The following is a 24,477-nucleotide window of genomic DNA, read 5'->3' on the forward strand; positions in this document are numbered from 1 at the left end:
TCCCTCCCCTCTCTTGGTTGTCAGCACCACGTCCTTGTGGCGTCTGTGACAAACCAGATGTCAGAGCTGATCTGCATTAGCTGGAGAATGTAGGCTGAAAAAATCTGCAGCACTTGGGTCCCTGGTGCTGCTTTTGCCTTCCTGGGAAAGAGAACAGAGGGGAGCAGGGGAGTGGGCTGGGCTGCTCTGTATCCTGCCTCTGATTAAATATTGCATACATTAGTCACTGTGGTAGCTGCTGACTCTGAGATGAGATCTTCCTATATATTTTTAAGAGAGAAATTATTTTGTACCTTTTATAAATAAAATCTACTTTGTAATTCCACCTGCAGTTCTTTTTATGGAACATAGTAAAACTAAAACTGAGACTTAAGTGGGTAGGTAGTGTGTTAAAGCCTGGCCTGGTGAGAATTAAATACACCTTGAGGTGAGGTGTTTCTTTACTTTCCTGTAGAGTCTTAGGAGGTGATGAGTTGAATATGACAAGGGTGTTCCCCTCTCTTTTTTTTTTCTCCTTTTCTTTCTATGAAGAGTTCTGAAAATGCCAAACTTGTCCTAACTCAGATGTGTAGATTTCTTGGAATTCCTGTTCATGCTGAAATGACCTGAGGTTTTAAATACAGGAAAAACTCCTAATGCTAATGCCTCATATCTTGATGTTGCTGGTTCTTTTTTTTTTTTTTTTTTTTTTTTTTTTTTTTTTTTTTTGCCTTCCCCCAGTATTAAAATGAATCTAATTCAAGTGGATTTCTTTGGCTTGTATTTTTCTGGCAGAAGTGACTCATCTTTGATCTCATCAGTTAGTATTAACTAAATATTGAGTAGGAAATTGCAGACTAACTGCAGCTAAAATATTTAGAACAGAGGACTCTGATTTCAATTAAGAAAGGTCTGCATCTGTACCAAGGGCTTGTCGTTTTTTCATGAGAACACTGCTCTTCTTGTTAGGTTGTTTCACAGTTTATTGGTGTGGGTGATATTTCATCTTTATGTGTAAGGAAACATGAAAACTTTTGTGATTTTAAGTTTTAAACTCTGAACTGCAGGACAAGGCAGCCACTTGTTTGATGTGCTGCTTGTGTTCTTTCAAAACAACTGTTGCAGATGGGAATGGGATAGAAAATAAAGTAATGGGAGTGGAGTATGAAGAAGAGGAGAATTTATTGGTTGTGTATCTAGAGGAAGAATTTGGAAGTAGTGCAGAAACTGTTTTTTATTAAAGCTTGGCTTTAGTAGTCAGGACTATTAATACTTAATCATCAGTTGTATTTTCTTGCTCCACACATCTTCCCCAATAAAAACTGGGAGAGGACTTTTTTCCTGAAAAGCTGAACCCAAATGAATGAAATAGCACTTGAACACTGAGGTTTTCCTTTTAAGGCAGAAACCTTACTTGAATAGAGCCCTGGAGCAGTGTTTGCTGAGTCTCTGAAACACTGAAAACAAGGCCCTTGAACATCCTTTGAACTGGAAAACGGAATTCTGAGCCAAATTTAAAAGTAAATAACCTTGCCCAAGAGCTGGTTGCAAGATCTGAATGGCAAATATGCTGGTCTGTCATTAATTGTTATCTTTCAGTTTTTTTCCTTGTCTGTTTCTCAGTTAAGGAAAAACAGCAACTTTTGCACATGGGGTGATGGTTAAGTTTTTCCCTATATTTGCATGCCTTCCAGTAACACTTAAATAATATGTTGCTGCTTGTTATCTGAGTAGTCAAATTTTCCCCAACAATTAAAAGAAAATAGAAATAAAGGGAGGAATACGGGGGGTGGTAGTGGCTTGAAATCCTGTCTGTTCCTGAAACACATGCCAAATTTTTGAGTATAACTCCCATATTTAGTGTTAGAAATGGTTGTTCCCAATCCATAACTCATCTTGTGCTTTGAGACTGATGAGTTGAACAGTCAGAGAGGAAATTTAATTATGGCATCAGAAGAACAGGTGATGGTGAGGGAAAACTTTACCTTGCTTCAACTTGGCTCACACTGTAATTCTCCCATGGCTCTTAAGGAGCATTAGCATAAGTCAGCTCAGTGATTAGTAAAACAAACTAATTTCCATAATTGTGAAATCCTTCTGCTCAGTAAATGTTTATATTTTAAATTTTTGAGCGTAGGATAGCTTTCCTGTGTTCTTCTTTCAGTATGGCTGTAGCTGAGCAAACTTTTAATAGACAATCTTCAGAATGAGTGAACATAGTGTTTAAGCTGTCAGGTTTGTAAGTAGGTTTGAATAAAATCTTTCTCCTGCCTGATTGATAGTTTCCTTCTTGCAGAGTAAATAGGATTTTAAAAAATGCAGACAGCCTACTGCTTTCTTAGCTTTAAGGGTATATCCTCAAACAACTTGAGCTCTGTTGAAATATCAGCTAAAAATGGGAATGAATGTGTGTTGGTGTGGAATAATATTAATTAGTGCAGAGTTGTTGCTTTTGGAAGGATAAAAGATATTTTTTCCATTTCTATTTTACTTCTGAGAAAATGTGTTTGCTAACAGAGTTCAGCAATGTGAAGAATAAAAGGAAGCTCTAAAGTTAAAAAGAAAAGCAAAATAAAGCCAAACCAACCAAGCAAAAAACCAACCCTCTGAGCTCCAGTGGCTTGGCACTTATTTGCATTTTAAGAGTCCCTGCTGGGTGATTTTCTGAGTGGTATTTACAGGTTTGTGGAAGGGATGTGAGGAGCTGATTCTTATCTCGAAGGCTGAGGTGCACATCAAAGCTTGTTGGATGTATTTAGCCATCAGTGGTCTCTGAAGTGGGGTGCACACACCTTGGGGGTGCTCAAGGCAGTCCACCGGGGGTGCGGGAAGAAAATACTTTGTACCATTAATAAAAATAAACGCTATTTGAAAATAATGCTTATTTCACCCATTAAAAACCTCTTATCTTTTTTATGTTTTATAATACACGCAATAAAAATTATTTACATGTTCTACTGGGCAAATAAACATACATATTTGGGATATGTGCTAATTTAGTTTTTCTTGGTGTGGCATTTGATCAGAATGTTTGGATGCACAGGCTCAGACTGTGTTTGGAGCAGTCACTGGTGGCAGCAGTTTGTTTGCACTCCTAGCACAGGGGCTCCTTGTGCGGTTCCATGTAGCACTGGAGGCTCTCCAGACAACTGAACATTTCCCGTATGTTTTCCAGTTTCCCAAGCAATGCCTGGTGACTCAAGGGATTTTCTGGCTGCACCAGAATACAAAGAAGTATTTCTTTATCAAGATGAGCAGTAGGGATTCATTTTTGTTAGTTGCTTTTTCCTGCTTTGGCAGCAGCACTATAAATGTCTATTATTGCGTGCTGCCGTCCCCACTGCTTTAAATCTGTCACTAAATTGTACTTGACCTGTTTGTGGTCATCTTTTTTAATGCTGAGATATTGAAGGGAAGTGTCCCAGAAAAGCAGGTGATTAACTCAAGGGATAACTTGTTTAAAGTTTGGAGGAGAACATGCCAGTAAATAAAGTTAACACTTCATGACAATTAAGAGCTTGTAATACTCAATGTCTTAATGCTTCATCTTTCTGCAAGTAGCTTAAAGACAGTTTTAGAAGTCTGTGTTGAAAAGAAAACTCAATTAGCCTAAGTTTTATTTGTATAAGTAGTACTTTATTTCCTCCAAGAGAAAGAAGTTCAACTTTATATTCTTAAGTCTTCCCAGTTAATTTGTAATCTCTTAATCCTGGCTAAAATTCCAGAACACTATTCAAAGATGAACTGGAACTTGAAAGCAGACTTTCTTTTGAGAAGCCACAGGAGATCATAAAGGTCAAATAATGCTAATAATAAAGCCTTGCTGTTGTTTTTGATCTAAATCAGACACAATTTAAAGGGAAAAAAAAACCCCACCCTTAAATCTATTTTAAGATATTGAAGCTTCTTCCTGAAAATTAACACTTCTGGTGTTAAAATTTACATTAGCAGAGCTGCATGATTTATTTTGGCTGTACATAGTGAGTCATTTTGCTTTTATTTTTTCTATATAAATATCCATGGCTTGTGTTGAATGATGAAAATGATGGAGAGTCAGTGCTCTGTCAGACCCCAGGAAGACTTTTTGAGAACTGCCACATGAATGTCCATGCTCATTCACTTAGGTGCAACCTGAAGGAAATCCAGGGAGGATGTGCATGTTCTGTATTGAACACACTGTCAGGAAACACTTCCTAGCTGAGCTTCACTCCCAAATGCCAACAGCAAGGGACATGAGAGGTGTGTGTGCCCTCTGAACTACAGCAGGGTCGGAAAAAATAATTACAGCTGCTCCATGGCTTGAACCAGGCACTATGGGCTAGATTCAAATGATAACAAATTAAATCATCTTTTCTTCCTGCCTTCTCCTGAGGAAGCTGCCAGCCTTGCCTCCAGCCATTCTGTGTTGAGCAAGTGGTTTATCCCAAAGCAGTGGTTTGTTTTCTAATCAGAGTTTGTGCCTGACCTTGGATCAGCTCAGCTGGTGGTAGACTGCAGAAGGAGCCAGAAAGCAGTTTTGGGTTTTGATGCTCTTCCAAGTTGCTTTTGTATCACCTTTATCAGGGTTATGTGTGTGTAAACACAAAGAATGAAAGAGACTTTATCTGGTGGTGCAAGGCTCTGTGTGCTGCTGGTGAGCTCTGAGGGTGGTGGTGGTGGTGGAAGTCAATCACATCAAAGCTGGTTTTGTTATGAATTTGTGACAGAACTTCTGTTGTGCTGCAGCTGAATGCTGATACAATCACTGTGAATGGTAAATGCATTGCAGTGGTCATTTATCTCTGACAGGAATCAGCAAAAAACCCCAACGTTTGTTTCAGTAGCTTGAATTTATTTAGTAGGATGAGGGAAAGAAAGAATGAGCAATTTTGTTCTTCAGGATGGAAGCTTGGTGAGCAAGTGTATCCATCAGTGTTAAGAGCTGTCAAACACTGGCAGTTCTCTCCAATTTAAACACATTGAGGGCAGCAGAGAATTCTTCAAGTCAGGGAAGATCTTCCCTGGGACTCATCTCACTGCTCACAGTGATTCTTTCTGGACTTTCTGCTTCATTGACAGTGACTGTTTTGGCACTGCTCTTTTATCATCAGCACAGTACTGTAAGGAGTCTGTTTCAACATCCCTGTGTTGCAGTTTAAAGTTGATAAGTCTTTGTTCCTGGCTCTGTGAGGTTTAAAGGAGGACTGTATGACATTTATAGGAAGTTAAGTTTGTGTGGGGAAACAAGAGTGACTATTGATAAGTTGTATTTCACATTATATCTCAAAACATTGTCTGTTTTGTCTGTAAGGAAAGTTCAGTTTCCTTTGACAGAGCCTTGTGGTGGTTAATTCTTACTGATAGGCATTTCTTTAAAAAAGAAAACAAGAATCAAACTTGTCATGAGTTCTTTCAGCGTTCAGCAGTCAAATGTGGCCAGGTTTCATGTATACTGTCTGAAAACTTTGAACTGAACATTTTCAGTTTTATTTTGTATGGTTATTTTTACGACTTTAAAAGGATGTGGGTACCTTCTGTAGCCTGTATCACTGTCTACCATCTTAGGTTGCCTCTTAAATTCTGTAAAATATAATACAGTTCAATACTTATATCCTGCAGGCTTCCAGTTAACATTTTTGGATCTCTGAATCTTTGCTTATGTAATGATTTTAAATATAGAGTGGTTATAATTTTCAAAGATACAAGACAGTGACTGGAGATTGCTGCTGCCAGTTTTCCCAAATGGCTTCAAGGAAACAGTCTTGATCAATTTTAGTGTTAGACAAAAGTTGGAGGCATCTTTTTCCTATACAGAGTGGATAGGAGTGCACTCAGCATGAAAGCCCATCTTTGGGCATGAGTGGGAAAATTATATTTAAACCTTTATTTTGTTTGGCTCATCCATCTCTTATTTCCAGAGTGCACTCATCAGGAGCTAGAGGTTCATACTGGTGTTTTCTGTAGTGATATTTATTCAGCATGGTTGGGTGTTGGCTCTGAGCTGAGATAGGATTGTCACACAGGAAACTGAATTCTAACTAATAATAAAGTTCTAATCAGGTTGGAATCAGATTTGCTTTATTTAGTTAAAAAAAAACCAAAAAACCAAACAACTGCCTTGCTTCTGTGCTGTCACACATACTTTCCTATAAAATATTATCTAGAAATAGTGTAAGAAAACCAAATTTTGTGGTGCTGTCACCAAAAGGAAGTCTGTGAGTCCACAAGTGGTGTTTTTTTCATAGCCTGCAAGCATTTCTCCTGTAAGGCTTCTTTGCATCTAGGTTTTCTTGGACACTGAGAAAAACATGGTAAGCTCCTTATATATTGCTAAATGAGTCTTTTTTTCCTCTATGCCCTGCCTTCCCCAAGGAAAGTTTTCTTAAAGCAGTCAGCCTTTACCATGAGCAGCTTGATAATCACCCTGACCTGAGAGCCAGTGCTGCCCAGCTGGTGGGTCTGTATTTGCTGCCTTTAAACTCTGAAAGTGGAATATTTGCATTCCACAGTGGAATGTTTGATTCCAAATGCATTCTCATCTTTTCCAAAATTTGTCTGTACTTAAAGTTTAGAGCCATTTCTCATTGTGTCTCTGCTGCTGGGGTAGGAGGATTCCTGTAGAAGGCTTGGATTTTTTGGTGCTGCCTCTGTCAGAGGAACCCACAAGAGGAATAAAATATCTGTGTAAGATGTTCTATTTTCTTATGTCCTTTTTCTTGTGTTCTATTTTCTTATAGCAGGTCTAAAATTTTCTTTCTTTATTCCTCTAGTTAAAACAAAAATCTTGTTTCCTCATTTTTTTTATCTCTTGTAAACTCCTAGAGGAAGGCTCTGGATAGCAAGTGAGGTTTTTTTGCTAATAATACTTTATCACAGCAGGAAATCAGAGTTTTAGAAAGACATAGAATGTATTGTAGATTACCAAGCTTATGGTGGTCATGGCAAACCTTCCCTGATTTGGTTCTTTAAATTCCTCCTGTGTCTGGCTTTGTTTGCTGCTTGATACCACTGGCAGGTGGAAATATGAATTTAAGGCTAATTACAAAGAGAGCAATGAGTAGATGAAGTGTGGGGCAGTGCAGCTGTAGAAGAGTCCAAGGGTTTAGACAGAACTGGGAAGGAAGGGGGAAGGTTTGGGAGTGAGGAAGGCTGCCTGCATTCCTCTTTGCTGCCAGTGCAGATTTCCCACTCAGCACAGAGATTCTCCTGAGTGTTATTTGGAGTGAAACTGAGCTCAGGCTGTTCTAGGGCTCGTTCTGTATGAGCACAAATCTGCCAGGAGGATACAAGATGTGTTCAGGTGCTTCAGCAGGGACTGAGGGCACACCAAACCTGTCACACCCACTGTCACTGACTTCCTGATGCTCAGCTGTGTTAGTCTCCCCAGGGAGCTGATTTTATTCTGCCATGATTCACACGAGGTTCTGTGCAGCTAAAGTCTCCAGAGAAAGGAAGAAACAGGAATTTGGTCCAGTGTGGTTACACACATTAATTGCAGCCCTGCATGCTGCTGCAAACATGGCTTTAAATTCTGCTGCTGTGGGCTTTTAGTTCTTGCTTGTCTGTGTCCATCCCATTTAATGAGTTCATTCCAGATCTACCCTGACTGCAACCATTTCTACTGTAGCTCATGGAAATGCTTGTATTTAATGAGGAAATTAGCTGAATCTTGTACTATTAAATGTTATGCTGGAAGCTGGGAAAACAATGTGTGTTCTTGGAATATCAAGGCCTCAATTACAAATCTTTCAAGGATGATTCAGTGTTCTAAAACAACTGTGTAAAAAAAATCCTACTGTCAGTTGTCACCTGCAGATCTCAGATTTACAAGAAGAAACGGAGGTATTTTAGATAAAGTGTTTATGTAGATAATTTGTACTCTTTTGTGAGTTTGTTCTTTCAAATATTCATCTACTTACACCAATAGCTACGACATTCAGTCTGGATGTTACAACTGGAGAAGCTCTTTTACCTTGGAACTAGTGTGTTTTAGTAAATAATAAGAAGCTTGTCCTTCACGGTATAGAAAAGCTTCTTCTCCTTTGAGATTTTTCTCTCCTACACAGATACTTGCTTTGAAGTATTTGTTTTCACTTTAAAGATTTGAATTAGGAATTTCCTTTTCCCCCCACTCTCAAATCCTTGAACAGGTACTGCAGCACAGTTAGAAACTCATTTTCTTCCTGCTTTCTCTTCTACTTCCTATGTGGTTCTTTGGAATTTGTTAAGAGTTGGAGAACTAGAAACCTAAACCTTAACTTTGTGTGCTCTGATATTCCATGTGCTTGTGGAGAGTGCTTGAACAGAAGGGGAAGTGGCTGTGTGTGTGTGTTTATAGAAAGAGGATGTGAAAGTCATAGTAATTGGATACAAATGGGAGGGAGCTGGGGATGAAAGTCAACATCTGCTGGGTTTTGAGGCTGTGCTTGGTAACTCAGTGACCTCTATTCAGTTTCACTACAGCCAGTAAAATTTTGCTTACGTTAAAAATTCTAGTGGATATGAGAACAATTAAGCCTCCATTAAATTTAATCACTGCTGCCTAAAGCTACTTTCCCCCCTCAAAAATGTGGAAAATATCTGTGGTAGGGCTTTATGTTGAAAACTTAGTCACTTTTTCATAGCAAGCAAAAATGGACATGTACATCATCTTATTATTGCTGGAATTATTTTACATTTTCCACCCTCTAAAGTGGGGAAAGTGGAGAAGGGTGACTGTTCAATTTAATTGTCCTTTTTGGTTTACTGTTTAAAAACAGGAGCTTTGTTCTTTCTTTGCAGCCACTGATCTTCTTCTGGCTTGGAATCCCATTTGTCTGGGCCTGGTAGAGGGAGTCATTGGGAAAGTCCAGCTTCATACAGGTATGTTCTCATCTGATGGGGTTTTTATTTGTTTACTGCTGAAACTCTGTGATATTACAAATTGTACTGCATAGCTCCAATGGAGCAGTGTAGTGTTCTTTGCTGTGGGGAGCACTCCCCAAATGGACTTGTCAGGGTGGTTCTGTTATAGCTGCACATGTAAATTCACTCTGCTCTCCAGTGAATGAATTGTGGTTTGGCATTGTCTTGTAAAAACAGAGACCTGCATTCACAAATACTAGAAACTTGTGTTTGAAATTCTATCTAAATTTCCATGTGAGATTTATAAAATTCTTAAATCTTTTGTAATAATCCTTTCAAGGAGATTCCTGTTGTTCTCCTGTGGTACAGTGCAAAAACTAATAAAGGAAGCTTTTACAAAAGTATAAGCCTGAATTCTCAATGCTGTATGAAAACCTGAAGAATAATTGTTGCCTTGGTAGAGGAATTTTTGAAAGCAAGAGGAACACTTAAACTTGTTTGCAGTTAAATGACAGAGCTATAAAACTCAAGCAGGTGTAGAATTCATTGTTATTTTAATGATAAGCTTGTCTCTAACTGATAGTAGTAATGTTTTCCTGTAAAATAAACTCACTACTCCTTTTGCTTTATCAGCTGCAAATTCCTGTAGCCATAATAAGTATTTATTTTGATATATACCAGCTTTGTCCAGCAAGATAGCTCTGCCAGTAGAGTTCTGGCAGGTAGGAAAGGTGGTCAGCATCCCTTGCTCTGTGCCATTGTTTTTGTGAGTGCCTACACCCTGCATTTAAAGTAGTGCCTGGCAATATGATCAATACAGGTAAAGTTTCAAGTGTGTTCCAGGAGGGCAGGATGGATTAAGTGCTGAAATGGATCAGATGTTTGTGGGGCCTTGAATAGGAACAGATTGCTCAGGGTGGCAATAATGGGATGGAGAGCAGGGACTGGGACACCCTGGCTTGAGTGTAGGGCAGACAAATCCTAGGAATTATTGTGGCTCCACAGGTACTGTGACCCCTGGTCCTGTTTCTGGGATTGATAGTTCAGAGCCCACCTCTCCATGAAGTTTATGGTCATGTCCTCTTTCTAGTCACATCACTTCATCTTCTTTGAGTTCACCTGATATTTCTGTCTGTGCTCATTCTCCAGATTTGTTCAGCCACCCTTTTTCAGATCTGGTGCTCTGAAGTGGTTCAGACTCTGCCATCTCACTTTCTGTTCTCTTCATCCAGGTTGTCTGTGCTGGTCAGGATGTGCTGTCCATGATGAATGATGGCTAAACTCCAGTAATGCCCTTTTTCTGCTGTGGGAAAGTGCTCAGTGATTGGTTTTGACACATGTTTTTGTCTTTGTGTTTGTGTGGAGTGTGGTGTTTTAAAACCAGGCCCTTGGGTACACAAAAGCCTTCCCCCCTTCTCTCTAGGGAATCTACTTATAAAAGCCTTTGAAAAGGGACACTTGAAATGCTTTCTGGAAGGTTTTTTTAGTGTGTTGTGGGAACTGATGATCTTTGCATGTGTTGTTATTGTGAGCTGCTTCCTCTGCTTATGAAATCTGAGTTGAAACTTTCCCCAGAGTGTGATACTTCAACAGGTGTCATCTTGCTGTTGTCAGGTAAATTAAGATTATCAGGTAATAAGCCTGATATCTCTTCTTTCCATGTGTCCTATAGAGCTCCTGAATCAATTAAGTTCATCCAGGTATTCCACTCAGCTGCTGCTTAGGTCAGTGGAAGTGTTTCCTTTTGTCTCTGCCTTGGTCAGCTGCCACCATCACAAACTGTTCATCCTTTTTGTTGCAGATATTCTGGTATTTAGTGATGCAACTCTCCTATAAATGGTGTCTTGTTTTCTACTATTAAATGGCTGAAGAAAGACAGCCTCCAGCTATTTATCCCTACTTTTCTTTTGAGATGCCTTGGAATTTGCTGCCATTTCCTGATGAGTGTCATCCATCAGGCTGCAGTGACAAGGAGAGGGACTGACTGAGGTGTCTCACACAGCTCTCCTCAAACCTGCTATTTTCAATGAGCTTGGTCATATTCAATGTAGCTTGATGTTATCCTCAGGCTGAATCATCTAGCAGTCTGTAACAGTAACCTGTCTTCATTACTTATTCTTGTATCAATCTTTGTCACCTGGAAACTTTATCAGCAGAAGTTGTATAAATATTTAACATGGCTGGATGGTTCTGTCCAGGCTCAGCAGGAGAACTGTGCTGCAGGAGCTGGGTGAAATGCCTGACCTGCAACAGGAGGACTTGCTGCTCTGATTTCTGCTCCCCTGCCCCCAGGTTATCAGGATCAGAAAAATTAGTTTGAAGCTCATTTGGTGAATTTGGCCTTGTCCTGTTCAGAGCCTTGTTATCACTGTTGTTGAAAAGAGGTTTTAAAAATCCTTGGAACACGAAAAAAGACTAAGAACTTCAAATGCCTTTTTAAGTGTTGGAGTTGCTACCAGTGCACTCTAGAGCTGTGGCAAAGCCTGTATGCACTTGAATGTCTTGGACATAGATCCTCATGTGTTCTTGAAGGATTTGTTTATTGCAGGAATGCTGGAATTGTCTAAGATGACCTTGAAATGTCCCTGTAATCAGTCATGGGCTGTCTGTAATTTAGCATTGGAATACCCTTGCCAATAAGCTGTAACTAGGGATGGGTTTTAATTTACTCTTAATCTTGCTGGTTTTGTTGCTTGCCTCATACAGGAGAATTTGTAGGAAAGCTGCTGTGACAGGGAAACTGTCTCATAGAAACCAGCTAGTCAATATTACATGGTTTATTTTTTAATTCTCCAAAGAATTTTTGACATGAGGGGGCCAGTTGTACCTCTGAACATAATTGTACACTTAGATTTGAGATTCAAATCTATTTAAAGCCATATTTTGTTCTTCCCCAAAGTGAATTTTCTTAAACATTCAGATACTTTATTTTTTTGTGTGTGTGGGGAACTCAACCCCAAACAATAAAACGTTGGTTGAATATAAGAATATCATTGCTTACCATAATATGGCCCATCCCAAAAGAACTTGTAAGAAAATGCAGAGTATCAATGGGAATAAAAGGAAAAGGGTTTTAGGATGTATTGTGGAGATGTTACTGCAACAGATTATTGCACATTTTCTTGGTAAGATGCACAGTTAAAATTGTCTTTTCATAATCTTTCCATATAAAGGCAAACACATCTCTTGCATTAAGGATCTCCTTTATAGAATTTAATTTTGTTTTCCAGTATATCTGACTATAACCAAAGCTGGATTTCCTGACCAGTTCCAGCAATTACCAAATAACACAATCATTTCTCCCACAGGTTCTTGTGTTTCTTGGTCAAAGCATACCCCTGTGCAGTGCAGCATCTGTGCTTGGATTCATTTGGAATGTTCCAGTGCTGGTTAATTAAGACCCAGGTTAAATGCTGCTGGCAAGAGTCCACAGACTCTGTAAACAGGGAGTTCTTCCTTCCTTATCCCCAGCTTTTTTTTTGTTTGCATGCCTCTGAATCTTGATAGAAACTACAGGCTGTTCTGAAATCTCCTCACTGAATTTCATACAGTCAACAACCCAAAGCATTCTTTTTGCATACAGCCAATTTTGAAGTTGTTCAAGTAACAAAAAGTATGAAATTGGTGGTGTAGAATTTCTTGGCTAAAATCAAAATCCTTGCAGAAAGCAGCATTTGTAATAAACTCATGTGCAGTTTATGAAAAGTTACTGCAGGAGCATTTGGGGGAAAGTAAATGCTAGATTGTTAGAGAAGTGTTAGAGAAAAACAGCAGTGTTGTGCTGACAGTGTTGAAACAACAGAGGAGTAAATTTCCATTTTAGTGAGGAATGAGAGGTAATAGCTTCCTTTGGATGCAATACTTCAAACTAGTTGTCACCATCTGCTCTGCCTTAGTTCATAAAACACTGAGAATGATCATTATATCCTGAGAGATGACTTGAAAAGTGCACTTTTCTGGGGTGGCATGCAGCTGTCCTGTTCTGCAGTGCACACCATACCTCACACATTGAGCAGGCAGTCTCTAATCTGTGGAACTGCTTTTTTCCTCCTGACTGCAGAAGCACATTCTCTATATTTAGGGATTCAGTTATTTAGGTACTGCTGATTATTATAATGTGCTGCTTTTATGGCTATTGTTGAAGCTTTTACTTCAGGGCATACTTTATCTGCATAATTACTTCCTGACTGTTTGCTTTTGATCTGCTGGGGAATTCCTGTTTTCTTTCAATGTTCTGTGGCTCTGGCTATAATACAAAGAGTTTTGCAGTGTACACCAAGATGACATTTCAGTGCCTTTTTAAAAATGACAGAAGGATACTCAACTCACTTGTCTGTATAAAGCTCTTAAGTTCTTGTTTACAGCTAACAGGATTTGTTAATATAGGTAGGGGGAAGATTGGGCAGAGATTTTTCCTTTTCCAGTTTTTTACTGTGGTTTACCTGCTCAGAAATGTCTTTACCTTACACTAATCTCCAGTTGAACCCTACTGATTAATTCACTGGAGCTCTGATGGTTGCCTTTGTTAGAAGAATATCTGTTTTGTTTGTTGACATGCACTGGTGAGCTCCTAGGAGTAAATCGTATGGCCAATATTTTGTTTTCCCACCTCTGCAGGTGGGAATAGATGAGATTACAGGGCTGCCCAGCAGGAGTACCTGCCTGGATGCCTTGTGAAAGCTTGCATTGCCCTGGCTTTCAGACACTGCTGGTTTTTCCTACTGGAAATCAGCATAGAAAGGGTAGATTTTTCAGATGAACTGATAGGCATCTTTATGTGCTGCTGGTGGGTTTGGCAGCATTTCAATTTTTCCTTTGCAAAAGGATTTTTTGAACCTGTTCATTGGTCTTCTTGCTGTTACATAAAATCTGTCATTTTCCTCAGCTTCCCTTTGCCCATAGCTGCTGGGGCAAAGGCAGGAGTTCTCCAAGGCGTGTTCCTACAAGTGCACAGAGGAGCTGCTCCAGCAGCTGCTGGGCCCTGGGGGTCACTGAGTGGCATTTTCTGTCCCTCTCCTCTCCTGGTCTGGTGTCCTTTGGCAGTTTTAGGGGATTGTGCTTCTGTGACAGCTTGGATTGTTCCTGTCCCTGCTCCTCCATCAGGGTGACCCCCTGAGCTCCCTCCTGACTGGAGGTGTCTGATCCTGCAGAGATCTGGATTCTGCTGCAGGGTTCAGGAGCAGCGCAGGGCTCCCTTTACAGGACCATACATAATTAAGAAGTGGTGCCTGTCTTCATTCCCCTTCCCCTCCTGCCTTTTTGGGAGGCACCCTCAGGCTCTCACAACCTGTCTGTAGTTACGAAATTTTAAAAGGCTTCTCAATACCCAAGAAAAAACATATCTCTTTTTAAAGCAGTAATGCAGAATCCAAGGGGGGAGTGCAGTGGCACAGCACACAGTTGGCTTTTGGCAGTGACTATTCCTGCTCTTTAGATAAAAGGAACTGCTGGGGTTTTCTGTGTTTTTCTAAGCATTCAGAGGATAAAATACTGTTTAGAATTTACTGAGCAAGGAGAACAGGGTTTGTATTTGCTATAGAGCTGCTAAATAGATTTTTCAAAGGCTGTGTATGGTATTCAGAGGCACAATACATGACACATTCTGCCATCACAAGTGTGGGAGCATATTTGAGTCTATCACAGCAGGCTTTTTATGTCTTTATGTCACCTTTTCAGCTGAACTCCGTTGGCTGCTTCTCAGCTGGGAGAAGTAGTGAGTGTCTATGTTTGTCACTAGGACTTTCTCTGCCTTTTCCATCTCCCTTAACAGAACTTTTGCTTTTGGCTGCTGAAAGCCCAGCACTCAACTCCTGCTCTAGCCAAGGGATTGAAATCTGGGAGTGTCCAGGCACTCCTCAGCAGTCAGTGGGAATGTTTGCTGTGTTTCCCAGTCTCACTAAAGTGTGGGTGCTATAGCTGCAAGTGCTGGAGGCTGGATGTGTTCATGGAATGCACTTGTCACTGATATCTTCATTAATTTTTATCTCACTAATTTCTCTACTACTCTGTGCTCCTCAGTCATGAGCCTTTAAACATGTGTAAACTGCTTTATGTGGTGCAGTCCATGTTTGCTCAGCAGATTTCTGCACTCATGAATCTTGCAGTCAGGTGTTACCTGCATCTGTCTTGTTTGCTACGTGACAGGAGGTACAAAGGGAAATTCTTAACTTGCTCTTTGACTTCCAGCTGCCATCAGTGGGAATGTGCATCATCCTAGAGATGGTTAATTGCTATAAGTGAAGCAGGGGTAACTTTAATGTAAGTCTGTGAAGTAGTTAATCTCCTTATTATATTAGAGACTGAATAAATATTTTAAAGTATTTTTTCAATTTCATTACAATGCATAATAACAAAACACAACAATAACAAATCATCATTCACTGGGTTCTTCTAGTCAAATGGTTTCTGGCACACTAATGAAAATAAATTCCTGACAAAACAAATAAAAGCATCTACTGATCTCTTTTTTCCCCAGATTTACCATGGTGGCTGCTTTTAATTCGTCAGAAAGCATTGATTGGCAAACTTCCAGGAGATCACGAGGTGTGCAAAATAACCAAGATTGCAGTGATTCCACTTTCTGAGACAGAACCTCAGGATCTGGAACTGGAGGTATGGCCGTCCTCAAGGAACTCTGACTGTCCCCCTCCTGCTTCAGTGAAATAAAAGTCAAATGCCTCTTGTTTCTTTTGCCTGATATAAGCAAACACTTGGATATTTTGTGCTTTTTAAAACACTTTAATTTAAATTAAAATGTTTTTTGATAAAAAGTATTTTTTAAACAGAAATCACAAGTTCTTTTGGCGGGGGGAGGGGGGGGAATTGCAACAAAATAATACCTAAATTTCCTAAAAATCATTGGAAGTACCACACAAGAAAAAAGATTTACTGAACCAGGAGCAAGTATATTTTTTAATGGATTCTCTTGCTTTCATCCCATTTTGGAATCTTAATTCTATAACTTAGGTTGAAGGGAAACTCTTACTTAAAATGTTGCACTTTTTTCCCCAAAAGAGAATGGATAAAGGAACAAAAATAAAAATAAAACTGAGTAGTGCTAATTTAATTTGGGTGGGAAGTTGGGGGGGTCTGGGTACTCAAGTCATGTCAAGTTCAGGCAGAGTCTCACAATCACAGGAGAAAATGCCTTTCATAGAAGAGGGAGAATTAGGTTATAGATGGAAACCTGCATATTCCCCCTCTATTTCAGTGTCTCCCCTAGGTCTGTGGACATCAAAATCTTGCTTTTGTAGACTTTGTTTTCTTGGACCTTTCTAAAGAGTATTTAAATGTTGGCTTTAATTCAATGTCATTATTTTAGCTTTGTAAAAAGCACCATTTTGGGATAAACAAACCAGAGAAGATAACACAGTCCCCAGATGATTCAAAATTCCTGCTGAAGACTCTTACTCAAATTAAATCTAATGTGTCTGCTCCAAATAAAAAGAAGGTAAAGTTTTCTACTCTTTCATTATTTGTTCCAAAATATTGAGTTTATAATTCAGAAGTTTTGATAGATGATCAAACGGAATACAAAGACCTTTAAAAATTGCAGAATGTGGAGCTACTGTCTTGATGCCCAGTTTAATTTTTTTGATTACTTAGCTATGGCTCTTCTGTAATTTTTTTCATTTTGTAATTACATAATTTTGGCAGAATTGCTAATAGAGTTCTTTTTTACTAGCATTAGCTTCTAGTGAGGTTCTAAACTTCTAGAAATTTCTTTGCATAAATAGCTCTTATAATAGAGAATTGGACACAGAATTTGGTGCCTGGTTCCTCAGAGCACCAAACAATCTCATCTAACTGCTTTAAACCAATAATGGCTTGGATTAGGAAGTCAAAACAATAGTTAGTAAAATTTGAATTGTGTTTCTCAGGCTGCTGTCTCTTGTGTTTTTCTTTGCTGCGAGTTTTAAGGTCCTGCTCATCACTGGGAAACTGTTTGTCCTCCAAGGTTAGAAATGGAAAATATGACTGGAGTCTTTTTCACTCACAGAGAAAGACATGAGAGCCATTATTTTCTTTCAGATTAGAGAAAGCAAAGAGAAAGAGAGACTGGAGAAGAGATTATTGGAAGAGTTGTTCAAGATGTTCATGGATTCAGACTCCTTTTACTACAGCCTGAGCTATGACCTGACAAATTCTGTGCAGAGGCAGAGCGCCTGTGAGAAAACCAACCTGCCCCTGTGGCGCAAAGTGAGTGCTTGGGTTTCTTTGTGTTTGTGCAATTTGTGTTTGTGCATTTGTGTTTGTTTGTGTTTGTTGTATTGTTTCTTCAGCTGGGGGATGAGCTTCCAATAATGGTCATGGTCCAAGCCAGGCTGGTCACATTTTACAGAACACCTTGTCCTGTAACCTTGTCCTGTAACCAGCCCAGGTGCAAGGAAACAAAAGTCTGCAGCAGCATGACCTGAACCTGAAGTGTTTTATTTAAAGCTCTGGCTTGGCTGTACAGGTGTGGTGAATAAACTGATGGACGCTGGTGTCCTTCCCATAGACATTGCCAAACATAACTTGTAGTGCTGCAAAAACTGCCCTTTTGTCTTTTGAACAGGTGGATGACAGATTCTTTTGGAACAAGCACATGATTGAAGATCTCATCAGCATTGATGTGAGTTGTATTTCTAAGATGAATTATGAGAACAATTCTTTAGCTGTTTTTAGTTGAGATGTTTGCTTAAGGCCTCGTGGGGGTTTGGTTACAAACCTGCTTGGCAGACAGGTCAGGATCAGGGCTGTGCCTTCTGTAGCTGAGCAGCTGGCACTGCCTTCTGCCCCCAGCCAGCCTGTGGTCATTGCTAAGAAGGAAACTTCAGCTGAAATAAAACATGAAATTCAATAAAGCAATGTAGAATAACTTTGTGTGATGTGTTTGTGCTGATTTCTGAAGGTGAAGTTGAGTTGTGTTTTTCTGTGAAATGGATTATCTCTGAACAGAGCTGAACTTGATAATGAGGAGGAGCCAGGAAAGAAATAAACTCTGAATTCTAGAGTTTCCCTGAGATAAGATTTTGGTCCTCCACAGTGGAGGATAGTGTTTTGTCTCTTGGAGCACAGTAGCTGATCAGTGTAAAAGCAGTGTAGAATAAGTGTTCTGAACATCTGTCCAGAGTAAATAAAACATTTTCCTGGCAAATGAGCACATAAAGAAGCAGCAAGCCACCACTTTTTCTTCAATTAATGACCTTCCATAATTTTAAATTAACCTCTTAGACCAAGGACTAAGTTGCTAACTTCTGTGTGCCAGTTTAGGCCAAGTCTAATTTTCCTTAGGGGTAACAGCAGGCATCTTGCCTTATGCCCTGCTTCTCTTTCATGGATAATTATACATAAACAAATGGTTATGGAGTCACAGCAGGGTAAACCTATGTCCTCTGTGAAAAGTTACATGTAATGCAGGAGTTTAATGAGTTGTGTTTTCCATGTTATCAGATATAAATGGATAACCTGAGTTATTGGGGAATTTGGATCTCATTTCTGTTTAAGAAATCAATGTTTTAAGGTGCAGAGCCATGAACCAGGTGGTTTGAGCACTAAATTAGCCCATATGAAGGTTTGTACTCTTATGTGTTGCAGAAAACAGGCTAACATCTACCTTCCTGTATAAATGTGATACAGTATGTGTCCACACAGAGGTTTTAAAACTGCCTTAAAGCAGAAACTAGGTCAAAAAATTGCTTTCTTTCTTCTGATTTAAAAACCCTGTGACTGATGGAGGGAAAAATGCTGCTATCTCTTACAGAAATAAGGATATGGCAAAAATTAAAGCATGAAAAGTATGTGAAGCAACTGCTTTATTAACATGAGAAATGGCAGAAATAATTGTAGCTAATGTTGGACCGACAGGAAAGTAAATGTATTTTGTACCCTTCAGAATGCTGAAGTGGACTTCTGGATTATCCCCATCATTCAAGGATTTGTGCAAATTGAAGAACTCGTAGTAAACTACAGTGAATCTTCTGATGATGATAAGAGCAGCCCTGAAACTCCTCCTCAGGAGTCCTCTTGTGTGGATGACATCCACCCCACGTTTCTGGTGGCACTCATCTCCCGCCGGAGTCGGCACAGAGCTGGTGGGCAAACACACTGCAGGCTGCTGGGGTGATCCTGAGCACTGCAGGGCATGCAGCTGGTGAAATTGGACAGTGCTGAGCTGTTCAATCTTTGCTCAGGATTTAATGTGTGAGATGGTATTTCTTGTTCAGACTCAGGTGTTTGTTAGCTCTGGTCTCTTGGGCTGCTTGTGGGACCTCTGTGAGAAGTGGAGCCTCTGCCAGTAAAAGTGGCCTTTAGGTTCATGGAAAATACTGAGCACTAGAATAAAACTTGGTGCTAAATGTGACAAAACAGGAAGAAATGTGTCTTTTAAGATGGACCAGAGGTATTTGTGGCATTAATCTGCCCTGTCCTGTCAGCTTACATTCTGCTGCTCACGGTGTATCAGTAAATAAACTTTATCCATACAGTCAAAATAACTTTTGAGGAATAAACTAGGATAGGAGTGGCTTCTACCATTGGGAATGGATTTGGGCTAGAACTCTTGTTTTGGGTTGGCATTGTCAAAACCAGCAACATAAACTATTAATGTTTAAGGCAAATACTTTGATGTGACTTGACCGTTCTCATTATTCCCCCAGGAATGCGGTATAAGCGGAGAGGTGTTGATAAAAATGGAAATGTGGCAAATTATGTTGAGACAGAGCAACTGATCCATGTCCACAATCACACCCTTTCCTACATCCAAACACGAGGCTCTGTGCCTGTTTTCTGGAGCCAGGTTGGATACAGATACAACCCACGGCCCCGGCTGGACAAGAGTAAGTGTTTGGGAGAAAAACCTAAAAATCAGAGCCCCCTGGAACTCCTCTTTTGGAAGAGATGTTTATGTGGGTGTGGTGCATATGTAGAAGGATGAAGCAGGCTTATTAAAAGTTAATTTTTTATCCCATCTCCTCTGCACAAAAAGCAAAATGCAGCAAAATTCAAGAACGTGTTTGCTTATAACAGCAATGTTGAAGCTGAGCAAATTAATGAAAGGCCTTTTAAAGTAATTTTGTACTATGTGTTATTATCTTTAAGCTAAGGTATCTTGGTTTTTTAAAGTACAAATTTGGGCATGATTTAATACATCAAACAGGATTTGTTGCTGAACAGGCTGCTTCTGTCTAACACTGCTCTGCCTTGTAGGTGAAAATGAAACCGTGTCCTGTTTTCGTGCACACTTTGAAGAGCAGCTGAAAAATTACAAAAAGCAGGTGAGTGCTACATGGCAGAAGAGTAATCTCATGAAAATGCAGGGGCTGAAAGTTAATGTTTTTAGGTTGTTTTTCTTGGTGATGTGTTGTGGGTTTTTTTAGAAGCCTGTTGACAATCGGAAGGTTGGTACATAAATAGAATTTTACTTCAGGTTTTTCAAATATCCTTGTAAATAACCAGTAAAACCCAGGAATAACTTATGGCAGTGTTTAAAACTTATTTCTGTATACCTGTCCTATGCATTCAGAGCTTCTCTGTATTTAAATTTGTGTAGGCAGGGAACTGTTGGAGCTTATTTGTCTTAGGTACAATCTGTCAAAGGTTGTAACTTCAGCAAGATTCATAGTAATCTTTAACTCTGGAGCTATTTGTTATTGCATGGTGTAAATCTAAGCAAGTTGTGTAGCAGATGATGAGTGTTAAATAATTAAACTTTTGAACAGGTTATTATTAACTTGGTGGACCAGACAGGCAGAGAGAAGATTATTGGAGACGCTTACCTTAAACAAGTTCTTCTCTACAACAATGCAAATCTGACTTATGTTTCATTTGACTTCCATGAGCACTGGTAAGAAACCTTTTGAAAATGTCACTTTGCATCTTTTTTATTGCCATGAAATGCAAGTATAAATGAGGAGAAGACTCATTATTTCTACTTCTGCATGAAACACTGATTTTTAGACAGGAATACAGTTTTTAAACTAAAGCACTATAAAATTTAAAACTTGGGTAACCAAGCACTGCTGTTTGTGATATTGTGTCCCTGACCTGTTAAATATGCAGTTACTTATTGGGCAAAGCTTAATAGTCCCACATTTTAAGAGTTTCCTTAAACATGCCGTGAGTGTAAAGCTGTGGCTGACCTGCTTTTTCAAGCTATGTAGCATTTTGCTTTTAATTCTCTATTTCTGTTTCTCTTGCTTGTTTCTATAAAAACACCATGGGTTCTTTCAGGACCCTGATGCTGTTATTTCAATATAAAATACAGGAATTTTATCTTGATCCAGTGTGAGTAGTTGTTTTCATGACTGCCCTCTGATGCTGCCGTGCTCACATGCCCTAGCATGTCATCTGTCACAGGCATGTATTTCTCCTGCTCCCCTCAAGCAGGCTGCATTTGTGTGGGATCTAAAGTGGTTTAATCTTCACTTCCATACCTAATCTAGGGATTGCAGCTGGCGTGGGAGAGCATTACTGGCTGACTGAGTGTGGCATTAGTAGATACTGTCAGAGGGGGTGGTGGCAAGGGAAACCCCTCTCAGAGCAGTATTGGCCTTTGAGAGTTCTGTGGGACTGTTGGCACCCTGGATTGATTTGATAATTAATCTTTTGTTTAGAGGAACTTTCATTTTCCTTTATTTACTTTTTTCCTACAAACAGCTGCAGTGACCAGGACTGTTTCTGCACTGTGAGCAGGAGTGAATTGAGAACAATCCTGAAAAATAACCAGATGGGGTAGGGGGAGGAGGGGGGATGTATCTCTAGGTGGTTTTCTCTGTAAAATCACTGGCAAAGCAGGACTCACCATCCCAGTTCCAAATCTACTGTAGTTATTTTTCTTGAGACTAAAATGAGAACAGAGTGTTGCACATGCCTGAAAAGCTGCACACTTGCTCTTCCTAATGGAAGCAGCATTAAAAAATGCAAAGTCCTGAGAATTGAATGATCTTTTAACCTCTTGCCTTGGATTTGGACATTGAACTGTACTGCAAAATAGCTCTGAATCTTGGCTCCTGATTAAAGCTCATTGCAGGAGGGAATGCTTGTCTCTCTCATTTAGCCAAAACCCCTGTATTTGTTAACAGTACAAATAAGATAAAGTTTTTCAGTAAAGTCACTGCTCTAGTTCAAACTAACTTTTGTGAAATTCTGTGTTTCAGCCGAGGAATGAAATTTGAAAATGTTCAAACACTGACTGATGCCATTCATGATATTATTCTTGACATGAAGTGGTGCTGGTAGGTACTTAACTGTTTTGAGACTAGTAGGAAACATCTGTAGAGGAAAACTCCAACAAAGAGTAGATATTCAGAGGCCTTAATTTTCTCCAAACCAATATGTTTTATATATTTCTCTTTTGGTGTCCAGCTTGTTTGTCAGAGTTTTTGTCTTCTGAAGTGTTGATGTTCTACCCATGTGAAGGCAGAAATTCTCAGGTGCTGTTTCCTGCCTGAGGTTTATTGCATTTCTGCATTACACACTTTTAGGGTTGCTCACATTTAGTGTGAAACACTCAGTATTTGACCCAGAAGCCCTAGGATGGCAGCCTGACTGTTGACAGCAAGCAGAGATTAGTTTGAACTGATTAAAGTTCATACATTTGGGTAACAAGTGTGGCTGCAGCCTCAGTCAGTTCCTCTGTATTGTTCTGTGTTGCTGTCATTATCATTGGCTTCTCTGTTCTTGAAATTAAATGCCTTTGCTCTTGAAAGCTTGTATTATGTATGTATGAGTTGAATTCAGCATCTGATTGCATTTCAAGTTTGTGGCCTCAGGATTTATGTCTGATATCCAGCCTAGATTAAAGACGAGGAGAAGTTGGAACAAGAGGAGTGAATTCAGTGTGGGGTGTGGCTGGGGTGTGAGTGCAGCCATAAATAGTGCTCCATGTGTAAAATGTTCTACTGTTTGTAGCAGCTGATGAATTACACTGGATTTTCAGTGTCTCAGTGTGCTTTTGTTCTCTCCCTGTTGGCAGGGTTGACCAAGCTGGGGTGATCTGTAAGCAGGAGGGGATTTTCCGGGTGAACTGCATGGACTGCCTGGATCGCACCAACGTGGTGCAGGCTGCTATTGCCAGAGTGGTCATGGAGCAGCAGGCACGTACAACTGAGGGGCTCTGCCAAGGGCTGAGTGCCTCACACCTTCATTTCTGTGCACAGAGAAATCTGTGGTTTGAAAAATGCCAAACTGACCTCTACGAAAAAATCTGTGCAAAATACTTGAAGAGCCATTGTGGAAGCTTGTAGGCAGCCCCGACATGGGAAGAGAAGAGAATCTGACTCCATGTTTCAGAAGGCTGATTTATTATTTTATGATATATATATTATATTAAAACTATACTAAAATAATAGAAGAAAGGATTTCATCAGAAGGCTAGCTAAGAAGGGAAAGGAATGGAATGATAACAAAGGCTCGTGACTCTCACACAGTCTGAGACAGTTGGACTGAATTTGGCTCTTAATTAAAAACAACCCTGAGACCAATCCCAGATGCACCTGTTGCATTCCACAGCAGCAGATAATAATTGTTTACATTTTGTCCCTGAGGCCTCTCAGCTTCTCAGGAGAAAAAATCCTAAGGAAAGATTTTTCAGAAAATATCATGGCTACAAGCCATGAAGTCAAGAGGAATAATATATACAAATGCAAAACTTGAAATAATTATAGAACAGTGATGCCTCCTCTGTCCTCCTTCAGAAAGGACTGACTGTCCACAACTTGGAGAGGATGGTCTTGTTTGGATTTAGTAATTTAAGTTATGTAGGAATACAGAGTTTAGAAACAGGACACCTTCTCCCCCAATTGCCTCACTGAAATGATATTGAAGGACTAAAATCTAACAAGTTGGGTGGTATTTTAGGAGCTTTGAAGTGAAATACTGTGATGCAGCAAGTAGGGAGATGAGTTGTCCCTTCTGTGTGTAGAGGAATAATTAATTCATGATGTAAATAGCCCTGATGGCTGTGACTGTTGTGCTGTGGAATAGTTCTCCCTGTACAGAGGAGGGATTTCCAAGCAGACTGAGAGTACTTTCCTTTAGTTTTCCTCTTTGCTCAGGCCCTCACTTGTTTTCTAGAAGCTCAGTGGTGACTCTGGTCCCTGACACAGTACTGCTACAGACATAATAAAGACTTAATGTTCTGTAGCTGGAACATCAAAGCCCCAGTCACAGCCCAAAATGAGCAAACCTGATTATGATTAAAGTGAAGGAGAAAGGATGAAGTGGGCCCTTCATTAGGGTGAAAAGGGACTGGATCTGGCCATTGTACCTGGCAGTTCCTCTTTGGGATCTGCTGTTGTGAGCTCCTGACATAGGAGTGCTGAGGGCAGGGGAGGGATCAGCAATCTCACTGTCATTACTTTAAAATAGGATTTCTATTCAGGGTAACTCTCAAGTTCCAAGGCAATTCTTTGAAAAACAAGAGCGTTACAGATTGTTGTGAAGAGGCTAAATCATTACTGAAGTGTGAGCTTGTGATGTGCTGCATCATTGTCATCCTGGAGCTGAAGTACTTGGGAATCATTAATGACTGAGAAATGCCCTGAGCATTGCAGGGGCAGTGGCGTGGAGTGAAGGACTGAGGGTTCATGTACCTCACACTTCTCTTCCTTGGAACTACTGCTTTCTCTCATCTGGGAACTTGAAGGGCTTTCAGAGTTAATGAGCAGCTCTGTGTTAATTTTCATCTAACTT

At 39.8% G+C, this 24,477-nt stretch overlaps 1 protein-coding gene across 1 annotated transcript in view; it reads left to right on the forward strand.

The window, feature by feature from the left end:
* Positions 1–24,477, forward strand: part of INPP5F (inositol polyphosphate-5-phosphatase F) — a 38,671-nt gene that overhangs the window by 4,084 nt on the left and 10,110 nt on the right. The window contains 11 exon segments of the mRNA XM_036385439.2: positions 8,740–8,820; positions 15,278–15,414; positions 16,124–16,252; positions 16,834–17,001; positions 17,360–17,416; positions 18,680–18,878; positions 19,443–19,622; positions 19,993–20,060; positions 20,505–20,629; positions 21,942–22,019; positions 22,760–22,880. Of these exon segments, the coding sequence (XP_036241332.2) occupies positions 8,740–8,820; positions 15,278–15,414; positions 16,124–16,252; positions 16,834–17,001; positions 17,360–17,416; positions 18,680–18,878; positions 19,443–19,622; positions 19,993–20,060; positions 20,505–20,629; positions 21,942–22,019; positions 22,760–22,880 (1,343 nt within the window).

This window comes from Molothrus ater, chromosome 8 (assembly GCF_012460135.2).
Source record: "Molothrus ater isolate BHLD 08-10-18 breed brown headed cowbird chromosome 8, BPBGC_Mater_1.1, whole genome shotgun sequence".
Taxonomy (NCBI): domain Eukaryota; kingdom Metazoa; phylum Chordata; class Aves; order Passeriformes; family Icteridae; genus Molothrus; species Molothrus ater.